Below are 17,762 nucleotides of genomic sequence, written 5' to 3' on the forward strand. Positions count from 1 at the left end.
GAACCAGAGAGCAGACTCGGGGCCCTGCTTGTGCCTCAAGCACTGGCCGAGGAGATGGTCACCACCTTCCCAAGACACAGGAAACTCACGATTGTGCCATTTTCAAAGGTTCACCGTGAGGCCAGCTAGTTATCCCAGCTGTATAATTCATCGTTTCTACCAAACACTCTTTCCATCTTGCTTTACACTGAAATCTCATCACATATAGATGACGACATTTAAAAGATTGCTGTGGGCATTTCCTTTAAGGGGAAGTTTTCCCTTGATAAGTGTGCAAATGCAGCTAGATTGTTGGCTTAATAGAGTTACCCACACTGTGAAGGAGGTCTGTCCCCAGAAAGTTTGCCAGGTTTTGTTGGGATTTGGGGGGGGGGGGGGGGCGGTGGCGGGTAGCAGAGAATTGCTAAGGTGGCTAAAGGCAGCAAGAGATAGGGGTGGGATGGTGAGGGGGATTGGTTGTTGTGCTGTGTTCAAGTGAGGCTGTTAAATGTGAGGTGAGCCCTCATATGGAAGATGAAAGCTGTGCTGTCCTGAGGGAGGGACGGGGGGGAGCCCAGGCAGGTTTGGAGTTGGGGACCTACCTCTGAATCTTAGCGCAGTCACTCTCTGCTTGCCTGAGCCAACATTCTTCACCCTCCTCAGAGTCCCATCAACAGGACAGTTGTCAAGGTCAAATAAATTAACTGGGGAGAAGATTCGTGTTGTTTGGCTTCTTGTAAATGTTGAGTCCTCTGTAGTCTCTAGAGATTTCACCAGATGTATTTTTAATAATATGACAAATATAAAGGACAGGAAAGCCTGGCGTGCTACAGTCCGTAGGGTTGCAAAGAGTCTGACATGACTGAGCAACTGAACAGCAATAATAAATGATAAAGTTTCAACTCTTCTTTTGGTACAAGTGTAGTTCTGGAGGTATAATATCTGAACAAATTACCTAAATCATAGTTTGTAAAACTGGACTATATCTTATTGTTGTATAGCCACTAAGTCGTGTTCCACTGTTTGCGAACCCATGGGCTGCAGCCAAGCTCCTCTGTCTTCCACTGTCTCCCGGAGTTTGCCCAAATTGATGTCCATTGTGTTGGTGATGCTGTCTAACCATCTCATCCTCTGTCAACCCCCTTCTCCTTTTGCCTTCAGTCTTTCCCAGCTTCAGAGCCTTTTCCAATGAGTTGGCTCTTCACATCAGGTGGCCAAAGTGTTGGAGCTTCAGCATCAGTCCTTCCAATGAAGAGTCAGGGTTGATTTCCTTTAGGATTGACCTGTTTGATCTCCTTGCAGCTCATTTGATATGGTTTGATCAGACCAAACTGGTTTGCTCTCCAGCACCTAAATTCGAAAGCATCAGTTCTACAGTGCTCAGCTTTCTTTTTGGTCCAGCTCTCTATCTGTACATGACTTCTGGAAAAACCATAGCTTTGACTTTACAGACATTTGTCAGCAAAGTGATGTCTCTACTTTTCAGTACGCTGTCTAGGTTAATACTGCTTTCCTTTTCAAGGAGAAGGCGTGTTTTTATTTCATGGCTGCAGTCACTGTCTGCAGTGATTTTGGAACCCAAGATCTGTCACTTCCCCCTTTATTTGCCATCTAGTGATTATAGCTGGAAGTGAAAATCTATCACCTTGTGTCCGACTCTTTGTGACCCCCATATACTGTGTGGCCCACCAGGCTCCTTTGTCCATGGGATTTCCCAGGCTTAGTTCAGTTCAGTCGCTCAGTCATGTCCGACTCTTTGTGACCCCATGGACTGCAGCACGCCAAGTTTCCCTGTCCATCATCCTGGAGTTTGCTCAAACTCATGTCCATTGAGTCAGTGATGACATCCAATCATCTTATCCCCTTTCCCAGGCTGTTCCCTTTAAGTGGAAATCAGATGTAGTTCAGAATTTTATGCTCAGGGTGGCGCTGTTTTCCCATACTTTTGGTAATGTTTGCATTTTATCTCTGTGGGTTCCAAGTCAGGCAAATAACTCAATAAACATTTAGGACCATTTCTACCTTCTATTGTTCACAGACCTTCTTACCTTGTGAGGCCCCATCCAATGCCATATCCTAAAGTGCACATTTCTCCTATATTCACTGTAACATATGTGAGAATTGCCATAATAAACTAGTTGGCTGATTATATATATGAAGACATTTATTAAAACAACAGATTTTTCAGCTTGTTTTTTATGTTTTGGAGTCAGTTTGTGTTTAGGTCTCAAGTTATGTGCAAAGCTTGTGTGCCAGTTCTTAATGGAATAAAGGACCTAGTATAGTTCTTCAAAACTGATTTATTTAGCACAAGTACTAAAGTACATTGAACTCCATTTTCATTAGTAATCTGTTCATAATCTGTGTCAAGAGCACAGGTGAATTGTTCCCCACTTCTTGTCAGAAACTACACATGTCCTTTGCAGGTCTGTCATCCGGGGCTTGACGTGAATTTTTGTTTGTTTGTTTCTAGATACGAGGATTTCTGTCACGGTTTGATAATGTCCTTCCCGTCAGCCTGGCCTTTGACAAATGCACAGCTTGTTCTTCCAAAGTAAGTCGTTCTACATTGGCGGGGCTTGTTTTTTAATATGAGCCCCGTCAGCCTTCCCAGCCAGAGGCACCCAAACCAGCCAAGGGCTTTTCGTGGGGGAGGTCGAGGGTCTGAAAAAAAAAACCAAACCAGAAGGGGTTACGTTTTCATTTATCTGTGTTCATTCTCACAGGGAAGCCTGCCTGAGAAAGTTGGGTTTGTAGAATAGCGAGAGAGACAATTAGACCATTATAGCTCTGTGTCAGTCCTTGCAGCAGGCTGATGTGGGCTCAGATTTGAACTTTCTCATCTTTGTTCCTCCCCGGAGGGCTCCCCGCTCACGCAGACCATCACAGAGCAGTTTTTTAAGTGTTGCTCAGAGGATGAGGGAGACCAGGCAGTCCTCATGGTGTTGTCTTTTGGAGTTCCACATAACGACAAAGAAAAAGTAGACAGAGATTAGGGGCCTGGCTGGGGAGCCAATAAAAGGGCCCGTTCAGCTTTGATCTTTCCAGGGGCTCTAAAAACAGAGTTGGTATGTCCCCCATTGTAACGGAACCGGCTGACGTATCTCAGACCTACAGTGATGGCATCTCATTTTTTTTTTAATAGGCCTTGAGATAGTCTTGAGTTATTTTTGCACATACACTGTGTGTTCTAACTGACTTCCTTTTGGAAACCTCTGTAAGCCTTCTAACGCCCAGTGATTTAACCTGGCTTTTAAAACTCAAGATTCTTGGTAAGGCTTCCATGTTCAAGTGTTAGGTATTGGGGTCATTAATCCCAAACGTTGGGGTCGTTATAATTTGGGACTTCTTTGCTGCATAGTCTACATCAGTCTGAACAGGACTGAATTCTGGGTAAAGTCTGTGCACTCTGAGATGACAAGCTGTCTTTGAAAATTTTACTTGGGTCTTGGGTCTTACTTGGGATGGTGCTTAGGAGAAGCACCATCTTGACCAGTTTCTCTAAAAAGTTAACTCAGATTTGACCAACAGTGTTGATAAATTTGGTTAATTTTAGGTGCTCAAAAACTTCGAGTGATATTTTCTTTCTTTCTCCTTCCAAAGCAAACTCAGCTCTGGTTTTATCACTCTGCATCCCAAGTGTCCGTGTTGAGAGTTAAACTTTACCATTTGTAGGCAGTTATCCACAAGCTCATACTTCCTGTGGGTTCTCTAGGGCGTCTTACATCTATGTGCCTGAGCCAAGGCCTCAAGGATGTCTACGTGCACTTTCGTCTTCAGAAATGCAGGTTTTAGGATTATGTGCTTTTCAGCACAGTACCTTTTTTTTTCCCCCTTTGAATGTCTGAGCTAATTGGTCTCAAAATAACTTAGCAGTATTAATTTTCATATTGAAATTGTTTGACACAAGTGTCAGAGACTTCTCTGTGGCTTTATCTAGGTCTAGTTAGTCAAATGAGGTGAAGATAATTAGGTTCTCTAAGTGAAATGCAAACACTCATTTTTTTCCTTGTTCTATTTCTAATTAAATTAGCCCCGGAGATACTGTTTATAAAAGGATCACAAGCACATCCGCTAGCTGCCGTCCCTTATATTCTTTGAAAGAGCATAGCTTTGCATTTTTCTTTCACACTTATTGTAAGCCTTAAATGTAGATAGTACTTTTTTGCTAGCAAAGTATTTCCTCTTAGTGGTCATTCTGAGAGTCCTGCTTTACATAAACACGCCGGAGGACTTAATACAAACTGACTTGCATTTTAACAGCTGTGTTATTCCCAGAGCGATCACTTTTCATGTGGTCCGGGTATTAAATTTCTTTTGTGCTGAAAAGTTTGCTTCATGGGTGCATGTATTTCCTTACAGTAGAAGCCCAGCATTTACTTACTTGGCTACCTTACTTATTTGCTTAGGAGACTGTCATTCTGTATTATCTGCAGACCCAGCATTGATACTTTGAAATGACAAATGCAGTTATATTTTCATCTCTGCATATGAATTTTTCTTAATGCATACTTTTTTTATACTGAGTTGTATCATAGTTGTTTTTGTTTCAAAAAGATTCTTCGGGGCTAAAAATGACTTAAAAATTTCTCCTTTGACATCTATGAAGTAATTTTTTCCTTTGGTACTTTTCAGTATTTTTGCTTCCCCCCCACCACCTCTACCCACCCCCCCGTAGGACTAAGGCCATACTTGCGTCTTGATATTACTTCCATGAAGTACTGTTACGATTTTAAAAAGCAAAGTACTAAATAGAATGGGCTTCCCAGGTGGCGCAGTGGTAAAGAATCTGCCTGCCAACACATGACATGTGGGTTTGATCCCTGAATCGGGAAGAATGGCAACCTGCTCCAGTGTTCTTGCCTGGAAAATTCCATGGACCGAGGAGCCTGGTCCAGGGCTGCGGTCCATGGGGTTGCAAAGAGTCGGACACGACTGAGCGCGCGCACGCGCGCGCGCACGCGCACGCGCACGCACACACGCACACGCACACGCACACACACACACACACGCACACGCACACGCACACACACACACACACACACACACACACACACACACACACACACACACACACACACACACACACACACACACACACCCCGCCAGGCCATTCTTGTGTCTTGATTTAACCATAAGTACAGATAGATTGAGGAGGTAGGATAATCTGTGCTGAGTACTAATGCCTTCATTACCTTATTTATGTAAATAAAACATAGACCTTTTATAAGGCTTGAGCTGGAGAAGAGTACAGTTCTCTACGTAGGTGTCAGGGAAGCTAGATCATCTACATTCACATTGTTCCTTATCCTAGTCGATTTCAGCTTGGCATGCAGCCAGGTGAATTGTTCCATCTTCCAGAAAAAATATTGGAAGATCTGGAGGGAGGAGGGCAGTGAGGAGTTGCTTTCATTCCGATTTCCGCCATCGCCTTGTAAGACTTTCTAACATGATAGGTAGTATCTGTCACTGGAATTTCAAAAAACCCTATTTCAAGGTTGGAACTGCTACCAAAGGGAAAAGTATAATTTTGAAACCAATATTCTTGAATTTCTCGTAATACTTTGAATTAATTTGTTGTTTTTAGATTTTCCACCTAGATAATTTGGGGGAAGTTAGGGTATTTGGAGGGGTACCTTTCTGTTTTGATATAATTTTTAACTTGCAGGCAAGTTGTGGGAATAGTACAAGGAACTCTTTTACCCAGATCTCCCAGTTTTTTGTTTATATTTTTCCCCGTTTGTGTATATGTGATCTTCTCCCTCCCTGCCCCTCCTCTTTTTCTTTCTGTTTTTTTCCCCCTATGCTGGGTCTTCATTGCTGTGCTCTGGCTTTCTCTAGTTGCAGCGAGCAGGGACTACTTTTCAACGCAGGGCTTCTCATTGTGGTGGCTTCTCTGGTTGCGGAGCTTGGGCTTTGGGGCTCGTAGGCTCAGCAGTTGTGGCTCATGGACTGAGTTGCCCTGCAACATGTGGGATCTTAGTTCCCAGAACAGGGATTGAACCTGTGTCCCCTGCATCAGCAGGCAGATTCTTAACCACTGGACCACCAGGGAAGTCCCCCTCCTCTTTTTCTTGAGACTCAGAATGAGTTGGAGACACTGTGATTGTTTACAGCTAAATACATCAGTGTATGTTTCCTCAGAAAAAGATTCTTGTCTTGCTTAAGCAGAATGCATTTATCAAATGCAGGCAGGTAAATATTTGCATAATACTGTTACCTGACGCACAGTCTATGTTTCAGGTGTTGTTGCTTGTACCAGTAATGTTCTTCATAAGCGTTTTCTCCAGACCAGAATCCAAGTCAGGAGGATCAGGCGTTTAGTTGTCATGTCTGTTTGGCTTCCTTCAGTCTGGAAATGTTCCTTAGCTTTTCTTTATCTTTTCTTAACTTGAACACTTTGACGTTGTGCCAGTTATCTTGTAGAATTTCCCTCTGTTTGGCTCTGTCTGCTGTTTCCTTATGACTAGATTCAGTTGATGAATTTTTGGCAGAGAGATGAGATGAAAGAAGAGATGATGTGTCCTCATGTCAGGAGGCACATGGTGTATGTTACCCGCCTTTGGTAGTGAGAATCTCCCCCTTCCTATGCGTGTGACTACCTTCCCCTGAGCTGAGAAACCTGGCCCCCATTACGCCGGCTGATTCACTAGACTCCACAGAAGCAGTTCCAAAATCGCCAGTCCATACCATCGCAGATAGTAAGCCTATCGCCTGGCATTTGATCATTGTGCGCGGTTCTTATTTCTAGCTACAGTTTGCGTAGAGCACAATGCAGAAGCCTTAAGAGGCCTAATTCTGTACTTTGGACAAACACATACACCCATGTAACCTGCCTCTCAGTCAAGGTCCAGAGTGCTTCCCTTACCCTGGAAAGTCTCCTTGCGCCCCTTCCCAGATAGTCTTGGGGGAGGCGAGCAGTATGCTGAGTTCTGTGACCATTCTCTTTCCCAAGCAGTAAAACTAGGTCCCCTCTGGGCTCGATGTAACTGTAGCCTTGTTCCTGGACCCAGCAGTTGGCCGGAACCTTCTCTCGGACCTTCAGAGTCAGGAGCAGGGCCGTGCCCAAGGAGACTGCAGGCAGGGGCCTCTTGCTGCGGTTGCAAGATTCTGTCACTCCCCGCCGTGGCAGTGTTGCAGGGACAGCCTGTTCTGAGGAAGCAGGCCCCAGACTCAGTTCTCACACCGTCTGGGAGTGCCTGGTGCTCAGGTGTAGCAAGGTGTGCCCAGAAACCCGGTCTTCAGATTTTAGTTAGCCATTAGCAACCCTAGTAATGTACGCGTTCTTCTGTTTACAGTACGATGGGCCCTTCTGTTGATGGGCTGTGATTAAACTTCCCAAAGTGACTTCTTATTAGCTTTTCATGTGCACCTGTGTGTGTGCGTCTTGAGGACAGAGAGCTGGTGTAAGAAGAGTATGTCAGCTGTGGTGTCATCATATGGTAAACTGTGCTTCCATTCTGCCTTCGGCAGAGGCAAGCTGTCATTTTCCTTTTGATATTGTATAATCCTACCTTTCTTCTGTCATTTCTCTTTTCTTTGTTAATTGAAGAAGCATGAAACGTCACCATTAAACTCAAGTATTTAAAATTCTTTTAAGCAAAACCTCTACCCCAGAGCAACCTGTTTCCTAAAAGTTCCGCTGATGCTCTGTTGAGGACAAAAAGACAGAGGGTAGGTTTGAAAGGAGAAATGGAACTCTCACTGTCTGTCAGCGACATTCGTCTACTCAGCTGACGTGTGAGTCCCCGCCGTGTGCCAGAGAGGCAGAGATGATTAAAACAGCCACTGCCTTCAAAGAACGCTAACAAGAGAGCAGTTTAGTCACTAAGTTGCATCCCACTCTTGTGACCCCATGGACTGTCGCCCACCAGGCTCCTCTGTCCATGGGATTCTCCAGGCAAGAATCCTGGAGTGGGTTGCCATTTCCTTCTTCAGGGGAATCTTCCCGACCCAGGGATCGAACTCAGGTCTCCTGCATTGCAGGCAGATTCTTTACTGACTGAGCCAAGAGTGAGGGAGACCTGTAAAGCAGTACTAATCTTCCCGAACGCTGTGATGTGCTTCAGAGGCAAGGCACACCCCCTTCTTTTCTTGGTTCTCTTTGCTGTGCCATGCGGGTTGCAGGTATCCTCTCGTGGGGCTGTCCTGGTACCAGGACAGCTTTATAAATGGGGGAGACCCGGGGAGGCGTCTCAGCAGCTTCTAAGCTGACGTTAGAGGATAAGGAGGAATGTGTGGAGATCCATGGGAGAGAGGACACGGGGGAGACATTCCAGGCCCAGGGATTCACACGGGCGACAGCCAGGGGCCAGAGAACACGGCACGTTTCTGGAGGTGTTCTGGGGAGCGGCGCACCTCATTCCCTCGTGGCCCTTGTCTTGGTGAGTTGTTTCCACCTCGGTTGTTCCTAAGTGGAATCTGGCTGTACTTCCTCTGGCCCTTGCTCTTTCTCACCTAGCCCAGGTCTAGAGAGTTTCCTAGCCTGAGGAGTCCAGCTGCTGCAGCCCCGGCGTGGGGGTAGGGACCCAGGGGGGCAGGCGGGGGCTTTCCAGGTCCTGGCTCTCCATCCCGCGCCCGCCAGCCGAGGGACCACAAGCACGGTGCTCCCCAATTCCCTTTCTTCAGTTACATGAGTCAGTCGGATGAGATAAGCTCTGGCTCTCTGTTGACCCTCGACGTTGCTAGCTTTTATATTTCCTTTTCTTGCTTTTATTTTCATTCTTTAGTCCCAAAGCAGTGCGTTTTCTTTGCAGAAAAATCAACAAGTATATTTAAGGATAAAGAAGCAATTAACTATATCCCAGCCATGCACATCTTTGTCAAGTGTTGATGTCTACCCTCTGGACTTCAGAATCGCCTGTATTTTAGGATGAAGTGAAAGTGTTAGTCACTCAGTCGTGTCCGACTTTTTGCAGCCCTGTGGACAGTAGCCCACCAGGCTCCTCTGTCCATGAGATTTCCCAGGCAAGCATACCGAAGTGGGTAGCTGTTCCCTTCTCCAAGGGATCTTCCCAACCCGGGGATGGATCCGGGTCTTCTCCATTGCCGGCAGATTCTTGAACGATCTGAGCCACCAGGGAAGCCTGTATTTTATGGGTATGTGCAGGTAATTTTTCTCTCTGAGCACTCCTCTTATAAGCCTGAAATCAGCTTTAAAGAGAGGAATTTGTGCAGCTGCATCAAGCATGCTCTCGGCCTCTGATCTGATACAGAGTTTTAAATCTCAATCACTTACAAGAACTGGCCGGAGCCCAATCGGAAGAGCTCTCCGCAACGCAGGCCAGGAATTTTTGCATGCAGCCTCAGTGGCAAATACACTCAAAACTGGATGGCAGCCAGGTTTTCCTTCTCCTTTCCAAAAGGGACGTAAATCTCTGATTTGGGAAATGATGAGTAACCCCCAGGTTCCCTTCTTCTATTGCATTTACCCAGCGAGGCCCCGAGTCTTCTGTTTTAATGTGTGATGGATTCCATATGTATGGCTGCGTTGTGTAAAACTGTATCGCACATCTCGTCCTTAGCAACCAGGATTTCCCCAACCCACCAGAACTGCTCAGTTCCCAAAAGGAGGCGAAATATCCAGCCCGAGCCAGTATGGAGTGTTTTAGCTGCAGGGCCCTAACCTCAGAGCTCTTGGCTCTTCACCTCCTTGAAAAGCCTTGGACGTTTCTCCCTTTGCTTCAATTTCCTCATCCATAGAGCGGGGAAAATATTTTCTGTCTCCCAGGGAAATCGCAATGGCTGACGCATATCCAGTTCCCTGTGACCAAGTAGCAAGGCCTCTGCCTGCGCCTGGGACTGATGTTGACATCAGAAACAGGAGGAGAACACAGACTACTATGATCGCGCTAGGTCTCCCCGGGTTTGTGGCTCCCCTCCTGGACTCACTGTTGACCAGCAGGTACAGTGAAAGGCCTGGTTGAAAGTGCAGGCTGCCTTGGCTTTGAGAGGCCGCAGAAACCTTCTGTCATGATCCATGACGACTGTTGATGCCAAAACCTCCCCTGTGATTCCAGAGAACTCAGCCTTGCTGGTTACGTCTAACCTGTGGTCTTCTGAGACCACCCAATCAGTGCTTACTGCTTTCCCTGTCACTTGAGGTCAAAGACCTGCCTTGCCTGTCCAAACACATTTTTTTTTTCCCATCACAGGATTTCTTTTAACATCCAGATCAGAAAATTTAGGGCTGTGTTCTCCTTAGAAAGTTCCAGTTTCTGCCTGGCTCAAGCGTAGTCTTCATGTTACTGAAAATCTGGGTTCCTTTCAGTTTGGAATTAATCTCGCTTGCTTTTAGCCTTTCCCACTCCCCCAGCTCTTGATACAGTGGTTCTGGGCCTCATTCAGGCTGATGAAGGCAGTAGACCCTGCTCCTGTGATACACGGGAGCCACGCACAGTTTTGTAGACGATTTCATTGGCTTCGTGAAGCCCCTCAAACATACCCGGGGATCATAGGAAGGCACCCCTGCTCTGAGTCTTTTGGGTGACATCCCCAGCCCCCTGACGAGACTGCAGGGCATGGGTGCAGCCAGCCGCAGCCCCGCCGTGACCTCTCTGCGCGGCTCGGGAAAGCGGCCCCCTCTCTCTGGGGAGTCCTTTTCGTCACCTGTGGTCAAGGGAGATGCCTGAGCTGACCTACCACTGAGTATTGTTCCACGACCCGGAGATTGTGGCCTCTCTTGATCAGCTACTTTCTTTAGGCTGAGCTGCACCCAGGTTGGGGAGGGAGGAGACCCTGACCCTGCTCAGCTCTAGGAGTTAGTTGCCACTACTCTAGTGGTGCATTGATTTGTTTTCTGATGGGCAAAGAGCCCCAGCTGCCATCTGCTCATGTTCCTTGTTTCTGTAATACATTCATCATCTTCCCTCCTCCCTGTATCCCTCACACCTTTGGGAGGGAGGGAGGGAAGAACATGGGAGTAACTGCTGTTTTTTGAAATAAGAGAGCTTCACTAGTAGCTCAGCTGGTAAAGAATCTGCCTGCAATGCAGGATACCCCGGGTTGATTCCTGGGTTGGAAAGATCCGCTGGAGAATGGATAGGTTCCCACTCCAAGAAATAAGGACATCATCAGCTTGAATTGGGAAACCATTTATGAACATTCATACTTGTATTGTACAGACACAGTTGGAATAAAATAATATATATATTAAGCTGTTTATATTGAGTACTTAAACTCATGTAAATATATATTTGGGTGTTTATTTTCACAACCATTATTCAACAAATGTTGGGAGCTTTTGTTTCATGAAACATTTTGGGATGATACGGAGGTCAGGAAGATAGCCTCTGAAGCTTCTGATGGTATCTTTCTGGACAAGGTAGGAAAATGACACCACACAATTACGTACATCAGGCATATCAACTTATTTAAACGTGTTTTCCCAAGAGATGTTCCTGAGCTTGCAAGGGTTAACCATTGCATAGCAAGTGGTAGGAACTGATGAAATATGCTTTGAATGGTGAGAAAGATGAATGAGTGATTTGTAGTTGAGTAAACGAACAGCACAACAGGGAGGGACGGGAAGGTACGCTGTGCCCTCCAGAGCTGAGTCGGGCGGGCAGCTGAGGTGTGGTGGCAGACGCCCTCTGCCTGCCAGTGCGTAGGCATGATCTGTCATGAAGCTATATGTGGTAGCTGGAATCAAATCTTACATCTCAGTGCTCTGGACATTTGTTCAGCTGAGCCACTTTCCAGCTTTTACTACCTCATTCGCTTGAGTTGATGCTTTCGATGATTTGTTATTGTGTTGGAAGACCATTTCCAAAGTATATTAAACCAAAGAGCCTTTGGGATTCATCAAAGATGACTTAACATTTTGTGAAAGGACGTATTCTGGCAGTGAGCTCTTTGCAGGCTTTTGCTTGCTCTCTTGCAGGCTTCTTCAAAGTCTCCACTTTATTATTTTCTGAAAGGTCTTCTGATATCCTGTCCAGGTATTTCTAAAAGTGCTTATCACTGCAGCCTTTCTTGCCATAGAATATGTGAAAGAACCATTTGAGAACATCCTATTCCCGAAGTTACTGATGTTATAACTTGTTTATATCACATGTATGTGATCACAGTGATAAATTTTACAGTGTCCGGCCTTTCCTAGTTCTCAGTAATTCTTCCAGCGTAAAAGTTTTATTAAGGTTTTTTTATTTTTCTTAACATGGAAGAAAAGACTGTGTGTTCCTGTTTCCTGGAGTATCTTAAGGGCTGGCTAAAGCACACACTGAAGTTAGACATCTTAAATTTACAGCAGTCAGACTAAAACTGGGGAAATATCTGCTCTGTGGTCCTGGCAGGGCTGTAGGCATGCCGAAGGTGAACAGCCGATGGGAGAGCAGGCACGGCAAAGTTTTTTAAGTTAGAAGAACCGTCTTGACACTGAGTGGGCAGACTCCCCTTGGAATCTTAAGGAATAGCAGCATCCCTGGGACACGCGCTCATTCCCCGCAAGGACTGCTTTGCCGGCCATGATGAATGTCACAGCCTGCACTCAGAACTCCAGGCAGCCTGGGTGTCTTGGCAGTTGACTTGAGTCCCTGAAGCACACGGATATTTTTAAGACCTTTATTGGCACTCCAGCTTCGAACAGAAGTCCAGGCGAAAGTACATTTTCATGTTGTTTGCAAAGGCAGGAGAGAGAATATGGGTTTTCCCCCAGCTCTAGGTTGAACTTCACATTTCCCTTTTGTTTTATGTCAACGTTTACATGAAGGACCCCGAAAGGGAGATGATGGAAAAAGTGGAAGTTTGAAGCGAGTGGCAGTGATTCACTGTCGTATTAAAAACCCCTCTCCCATCCCGAGCATGAACATGAACTCCACGTTGGTCTTTCTTCGAGAAGGAAGCCTGAGCAGAAAACCGGCCATGGGCTTGCCACTCTGCCCACATCCAGATTTTCTATTAGTTCAGTCTGACCTGATGAACTTGACTTCAATCACAATGCAAGTGGATTTAAAAACTAAATGAGAGCAAAAATGCTTTCCTGGTAGAGCAGTGTATATAAATGTGTGTGTGAGTTGCTTGGTTGTGTCTGACTCTTTGCGACCCTATGGACTGTGGCCCACCAGGCTCCTCCGTCCATGAAATTCTCCAGGCACGAATACTGGGGTGGGTTGCTGTAAGAACAGAATCACACGCGTGCCACTTGGCTCTGCTGGAGGAATATGAGTTTTATTTCACAACATCTGGTGTTCTTTGCCTAATCACTCACTGCTCCCTATTACTGAGAATATTCCAATAGGCGCTTACTTCATACCTGAAAGATGAGACCTGCGTCACCCTGTCGAGCTCTCTGCAAAACGACTGAAAGTCCCATGGGCTCTTTCAGGGGCCCCTGGGGAGGTGGGGAGGGGCGCGGCACAGGGGGTGTGTGTACTTGGTTCATTTCTGTTGTGGTAACTCAAAACAGTTGACAAACTCTTCTTGGGAAATTGCTTCAGATCTCCCAGTGTTTTCCTCCTCATAGCCTCAGCAGTGGCAAATTCTTGACCTTTGAGGGTGGGTTTGATTTTTTGGAAAAGGGCAAAAGCAGCTTGAAGCCGTGTGTCGTGAATGAAGGGAACGAGCCATCTGCAAGAACAAGTGTTTCAAGTTGTTGCTGTTGTTGAGTCGCTCAGTCGTGTCCGACTCTGCGACCCCGTGGACTGCAGCGCGCCAGGCTTCCCTGACCTTCAGCATCTCCCAGAGTTTGCTCAGACTCATGTCCACTGAGTCGGTGATGTTTAAAGAACGGCAAAGGCTTCAAACGGCTTGCGGGTCTGAACACGTGCGAGCCCCTGTTCCAGGGAACTCAGGGCATACAAGCCTGGCAGAAAGGTAACAGGCCATTTGGACGGGGTTCGTGCACTAGAAATGAGCACTGGCCCTTGAGACAGTGCCGCCTAGTAGCCACGTGACCTGCGGCAAGTGTCTGGAGGTTTCTGCGGTTCGGTTTCCTCAGGGGGAGAAGAGCTGTGACTGTTCCTTGGTGACAGTGCGGGTTAAAGAAGAGCAGGTGTGCTGAGCGTCATGGATGAGGCACCACCCTACATGTCTCCCCCACCCCGCTTTATTTTTCTTACGTATCTGGCTGTGTTGGGTCTTAGTTGTGATATACAGGATGTTGCATTGTGGCTCATGGGCTCTCTAGTTGTACGGAGGGCTCAATAGTTGTGCTGTGCAAGCTTAGTTGCCCCAAGGCCTGTGGGATCTCAGTTCCCAGACCAGGGATCGAACCCACATCCCCTGCATTGCAAGGTGGGTTCTTAACCACTGGACCACCAGGCACATCCTTCTGTAAATGTTTTTGATCACTCCTTTGTGCAAGCAGAGATTAGGTGCCATTCCCATTGTCCTTTACAAATGCACTCACTTTGTAATTTACAGCCATAACAAACTTTCCGTCTTCAGAAGTTGACCAAAAAAAAAAAAAAAAAAAAAAAAACGATGGAAAAAAAAAAAGAGTAATTTTTATAAAAAGGGCATGGCCTCAGGAGGTCAGCAAATAATAAACGTGCAGGCTATTAGATTCTTTGTCTTTTTCTTTCCTTTTCTTTTCCAGTAGTCTATTCACCCAGGGCCCTATTTATTAACCAAAATGAAATGAGGTTTAATGTTCCCAGGATTGTGCACTTGGGGCAGGGGTGAATCCTCTCATTTCCTGGAGATCTCTGCAGGTATATGTGGCCAGGTTTGGGCCCACAGCTTGAGAGCAGCTGATGCGAACCTTGGGGAAAGGCTTCTGCCTGTGTTCCCTCTAAACTCGGCGTCTCCCTGTGCTCTTAGAGGCAAGGCCCTGAGAGTCTGGAGGGCAGTTCTGTGCCAGCGCCAGGCTGCTGCCTGTCTGTGCGTTCTCGTCTCTGCCCCTCACTGCTGCTCATGGGCCCATCTCCTGCCTCTTGCTGGAGCTGTGAGTGGGTTGGAGGTCAGTGCAACAGGAGCTGAGTGCATCAGCTGCCTGGGCGGTGGCATTTCTGCCCGCCTTGACCTCCCCTGATGGATGTCTTCCCAGTCTCCCTTTCAAGTTTCCTGTGAAGAGGCTAGCAAGGGGGCTTCCCGGTCTATCAGGTGGAGAGATCACTGGACTCGGAGAAGTCGCACGAAAGTCCAGGATTCCCAGTTCGTTTGCCTACTGTATTAAACAGCTCTCAGACAGTGAGGTGGAAGGATTAACTCACACTCAGAGTATTCCAGTGTACTCATCTGGGGTCAGAGGGGAAGAGTCCACTTTACATTTTCAACAGTTTCAAGGGTGGATGGGGACCGCACTGGTGGTGCAGCGCAGGGGTCACAGGTTCCATCCCTAGTCCAGGAAGACTCCACGTGCTGCGGAGCAGCTGAGACCACGTACCATAACTACGGAGCCCCTGGGCCTAGAGACTGTGCCATGCCACAGCGGAGGCCGCAGCAAGGAGAAGCCCGTGCTCACTGCAACTAGGTAAAAGCCAGCACCGAAGACCCAGTGCAGCCAAAAAAAGAAAATAATAATAACAAATAAATTTTTTTAAAAAAGAACAGATTGGTTAAGCTCCTTGATGAACCAGTTGGTCGACTACCCTTGGGGAACTTGTCTTTTTACAGGGGAGTTCTGATAGCCAGAGGAGCGTGCTGAACGTGCTTCTCGGGGCCGCGACTTCAGAAGGTGTCGTCGGGAATGTCGTGTGGGCTGGAGCAATGGCTAGTGCTGCCTCTCTCCAGCAGCCCAGATGCAGGGTGGGAGAGGGAGTGAGAATTTCAGAGGTTTTCCTCAAGAAACTGTTCATGGCAAGCATAGTTCACTCTCCTATTTTGGTAAATTTTCAGCTTCAGTTAAAAAAAAGAAAAAAAAACACACATTTGAAGGGAAGGGACATGCAGCTGTTAGGAATCCAAAGCAAGTGCTGTTTTGAAAGTACAGATGCTTCTGCTTTGCATTTACTTAAGGAAGTAGGAGAGTTGCTTCCCGTGTATACCTTTGAATACAGTTACTGTCTAAGTGACATCATTTAGAGCAGAGCACTGAATCTAGGTGGTTTAGGGGAATTCCTGGAGGCAAAAAAAGAAAAAAAAAAAAGGCTTGGTTATCATTGCGTGCTAGGGGCCAGAAATGGAATGATGGTGTTTTTGGCAGGCTCCCAGGCCCAGAAAAACCCACACCCCAAGGCCATCTCTGGAGCTTCCTGTAGCTTTCCCACTGAAGAGGAACAGCTTTTCTCTTAGAGTGTCCAGGCTGGCAAGTTAGTGCGTCAGCTCGATCAGCACGATGGTCCTGCTTTGAGCTTCTGTTCCAACAGGCTTCATTTGGGGAATCGGAGGCATCGGTAATTGTTGCAGAGTGAACTGAGCCGACGGTCTTCCCGCTCCTGACAGTGCAGATCTGTCTGGTAGAAGTCGATGTCTTCCAGCGATTGGAGGATATCATGCTACCATTTGATCTATAACAGTAAAGTCAAGTCTCAGACCGAATTTTGCCATAGATAAGAACATTCACTGGGCTTCCCTGGTGGTTCCAGTGGTAGAGAACCCGCCTGCCAGTGCAGCAGACCCAGGTTCGATCCCTGGGTCGGGAAGATTCCCTGGAGAGGGAAACAGCAACCCACTCCAGTACTCTTGCCTGGAAAACTCCATGGACAGAGGAGCCTGGCGGGCTGCAGCCTGTGGGGTTGCAAAGAGCCAGACTCGACTGAGCTGACATACATGCACGCAGACACGGAAGTTAGTCATTCAGCCTCTTCTTAGAGACAGAAACCCCAGGCCTTTTGCTTTCACTGTGAGTTCCATGTCAGAAGTCCGGTAGAGACAGATGCAGACTGACTGTCATCACGGGACATGTCTAGCCTTTCCATCAGATCAGGTGATGGGATTCTCTGTGAAATGTCCAGAACCAGGCCCAGAGTGCTGCTGCAGGAGTGTTTGGTTGCCTGGTTTGCCAGATTCTTAACAACCCACTTGTATATACAAGGCTGACTGCCCCTCTACAACTGTTCCAGCCAACCTTATGTGTATTGAATGCTCTTAATCAGAGAAGTTATTTTCATCCTTCTTTATTCTCATTGGGAACCCTCTCCTGTAGATTTAGACAGCTGTAATGGACATACTTGTGATAACCTGACTCTGAAGGTTGGGTATTTACTAGTCTTTCGAATGTGAACCACACCTGGAGTAGGCACTTTTTAATTAAGGAACCTGAAATACTATCCACCTCCAGTATTTAAGTGTGTGTGTATACATCATATGTGTCCACAGTCAGTATACAGAAGTTTTAATAATATAGATAGTATAACAACAGGTAGCTCTTGATTGGCACCTGAAATGCTGCATCTTCTGGAATGTTGCCGGCCAGTGATGACTGACCTGAGTTATGAGTTGAGCACTAGCCTGCTGTGATGAATTAGCTAGGCCGTGCATGAGTGGTTCATCCACAGGGCAGAGCAAAGAAGGAAGAGAATTGTAGTTTTCGTTGGTTTTATAGATTTTTTCTAGTTCTTTTGTGTTCTTTGACCTGATCTTCTGCCTTCCCCGATGGCTCAGTGAGTAAAGAATCCACCTGCAATGCAGGGGACCCAGGAGACCCCAGTTTGATCCTTGGGTGGGGAATATCCAGTACTCCAGCATTCTTGCCTATATAATCCCTGGGACAGAGGAGCTCGGGAGGCTATAGTCTGTGGGGTTGCAAAGAGTCAGACATCATTGAGCAACTAAGCCCTCACTCAGCACTCTGATACGTAAGGTAGTAGTATTTCCTCTACCCAGTTTTGCAGACAGATCTTTGTCCAGGGTCATAGAGTGAACACATTACAGGAACTATAACTTTTTTGGAAGAACAGTTG

The 17,762-nt window shown here is 46.7% G+C and overlaps 1 protein-coding gene across 3 annotated transcripts in view; it reads left to right on the forward strand.

The window, feature by feature from the left end:
• The window catches only part of ATG7 (autophagy related 7), a 246,400-nt gene that overhangs the window by 72,869 nt on the left and 155,769 nt on the right, over window positions 1–17,762 (forward strand). For all 3 annotated transcript variants that reach the window (XM_065933893.1, XM_065933895.1, XM_065933894.1), the window contains exon 17: window positions 2,453–2,533. In XM_065933893.1, the coding sequence (XP_065789965.1) occupies window positions 2,453–2,533 (81 nt within the window). The remainder of the gene's footprint in view (window positions 1–2,452; window positions 2,534–17,762) is intronic.

Source organism: Muntiacus reevesi, chromosome 4, assembly GCF_963930625.1.
Source record: "Muntiacus reevesi chromosome 4, mMunRee1.1, whole genome shotgun sequence".
Taxonomy (NCBI): Eukaryota; Metazoa; Chordata; class Mammalia; order Artiodactyla; family Cervidae; genus Muntiacus; species Muntiacus reevesi.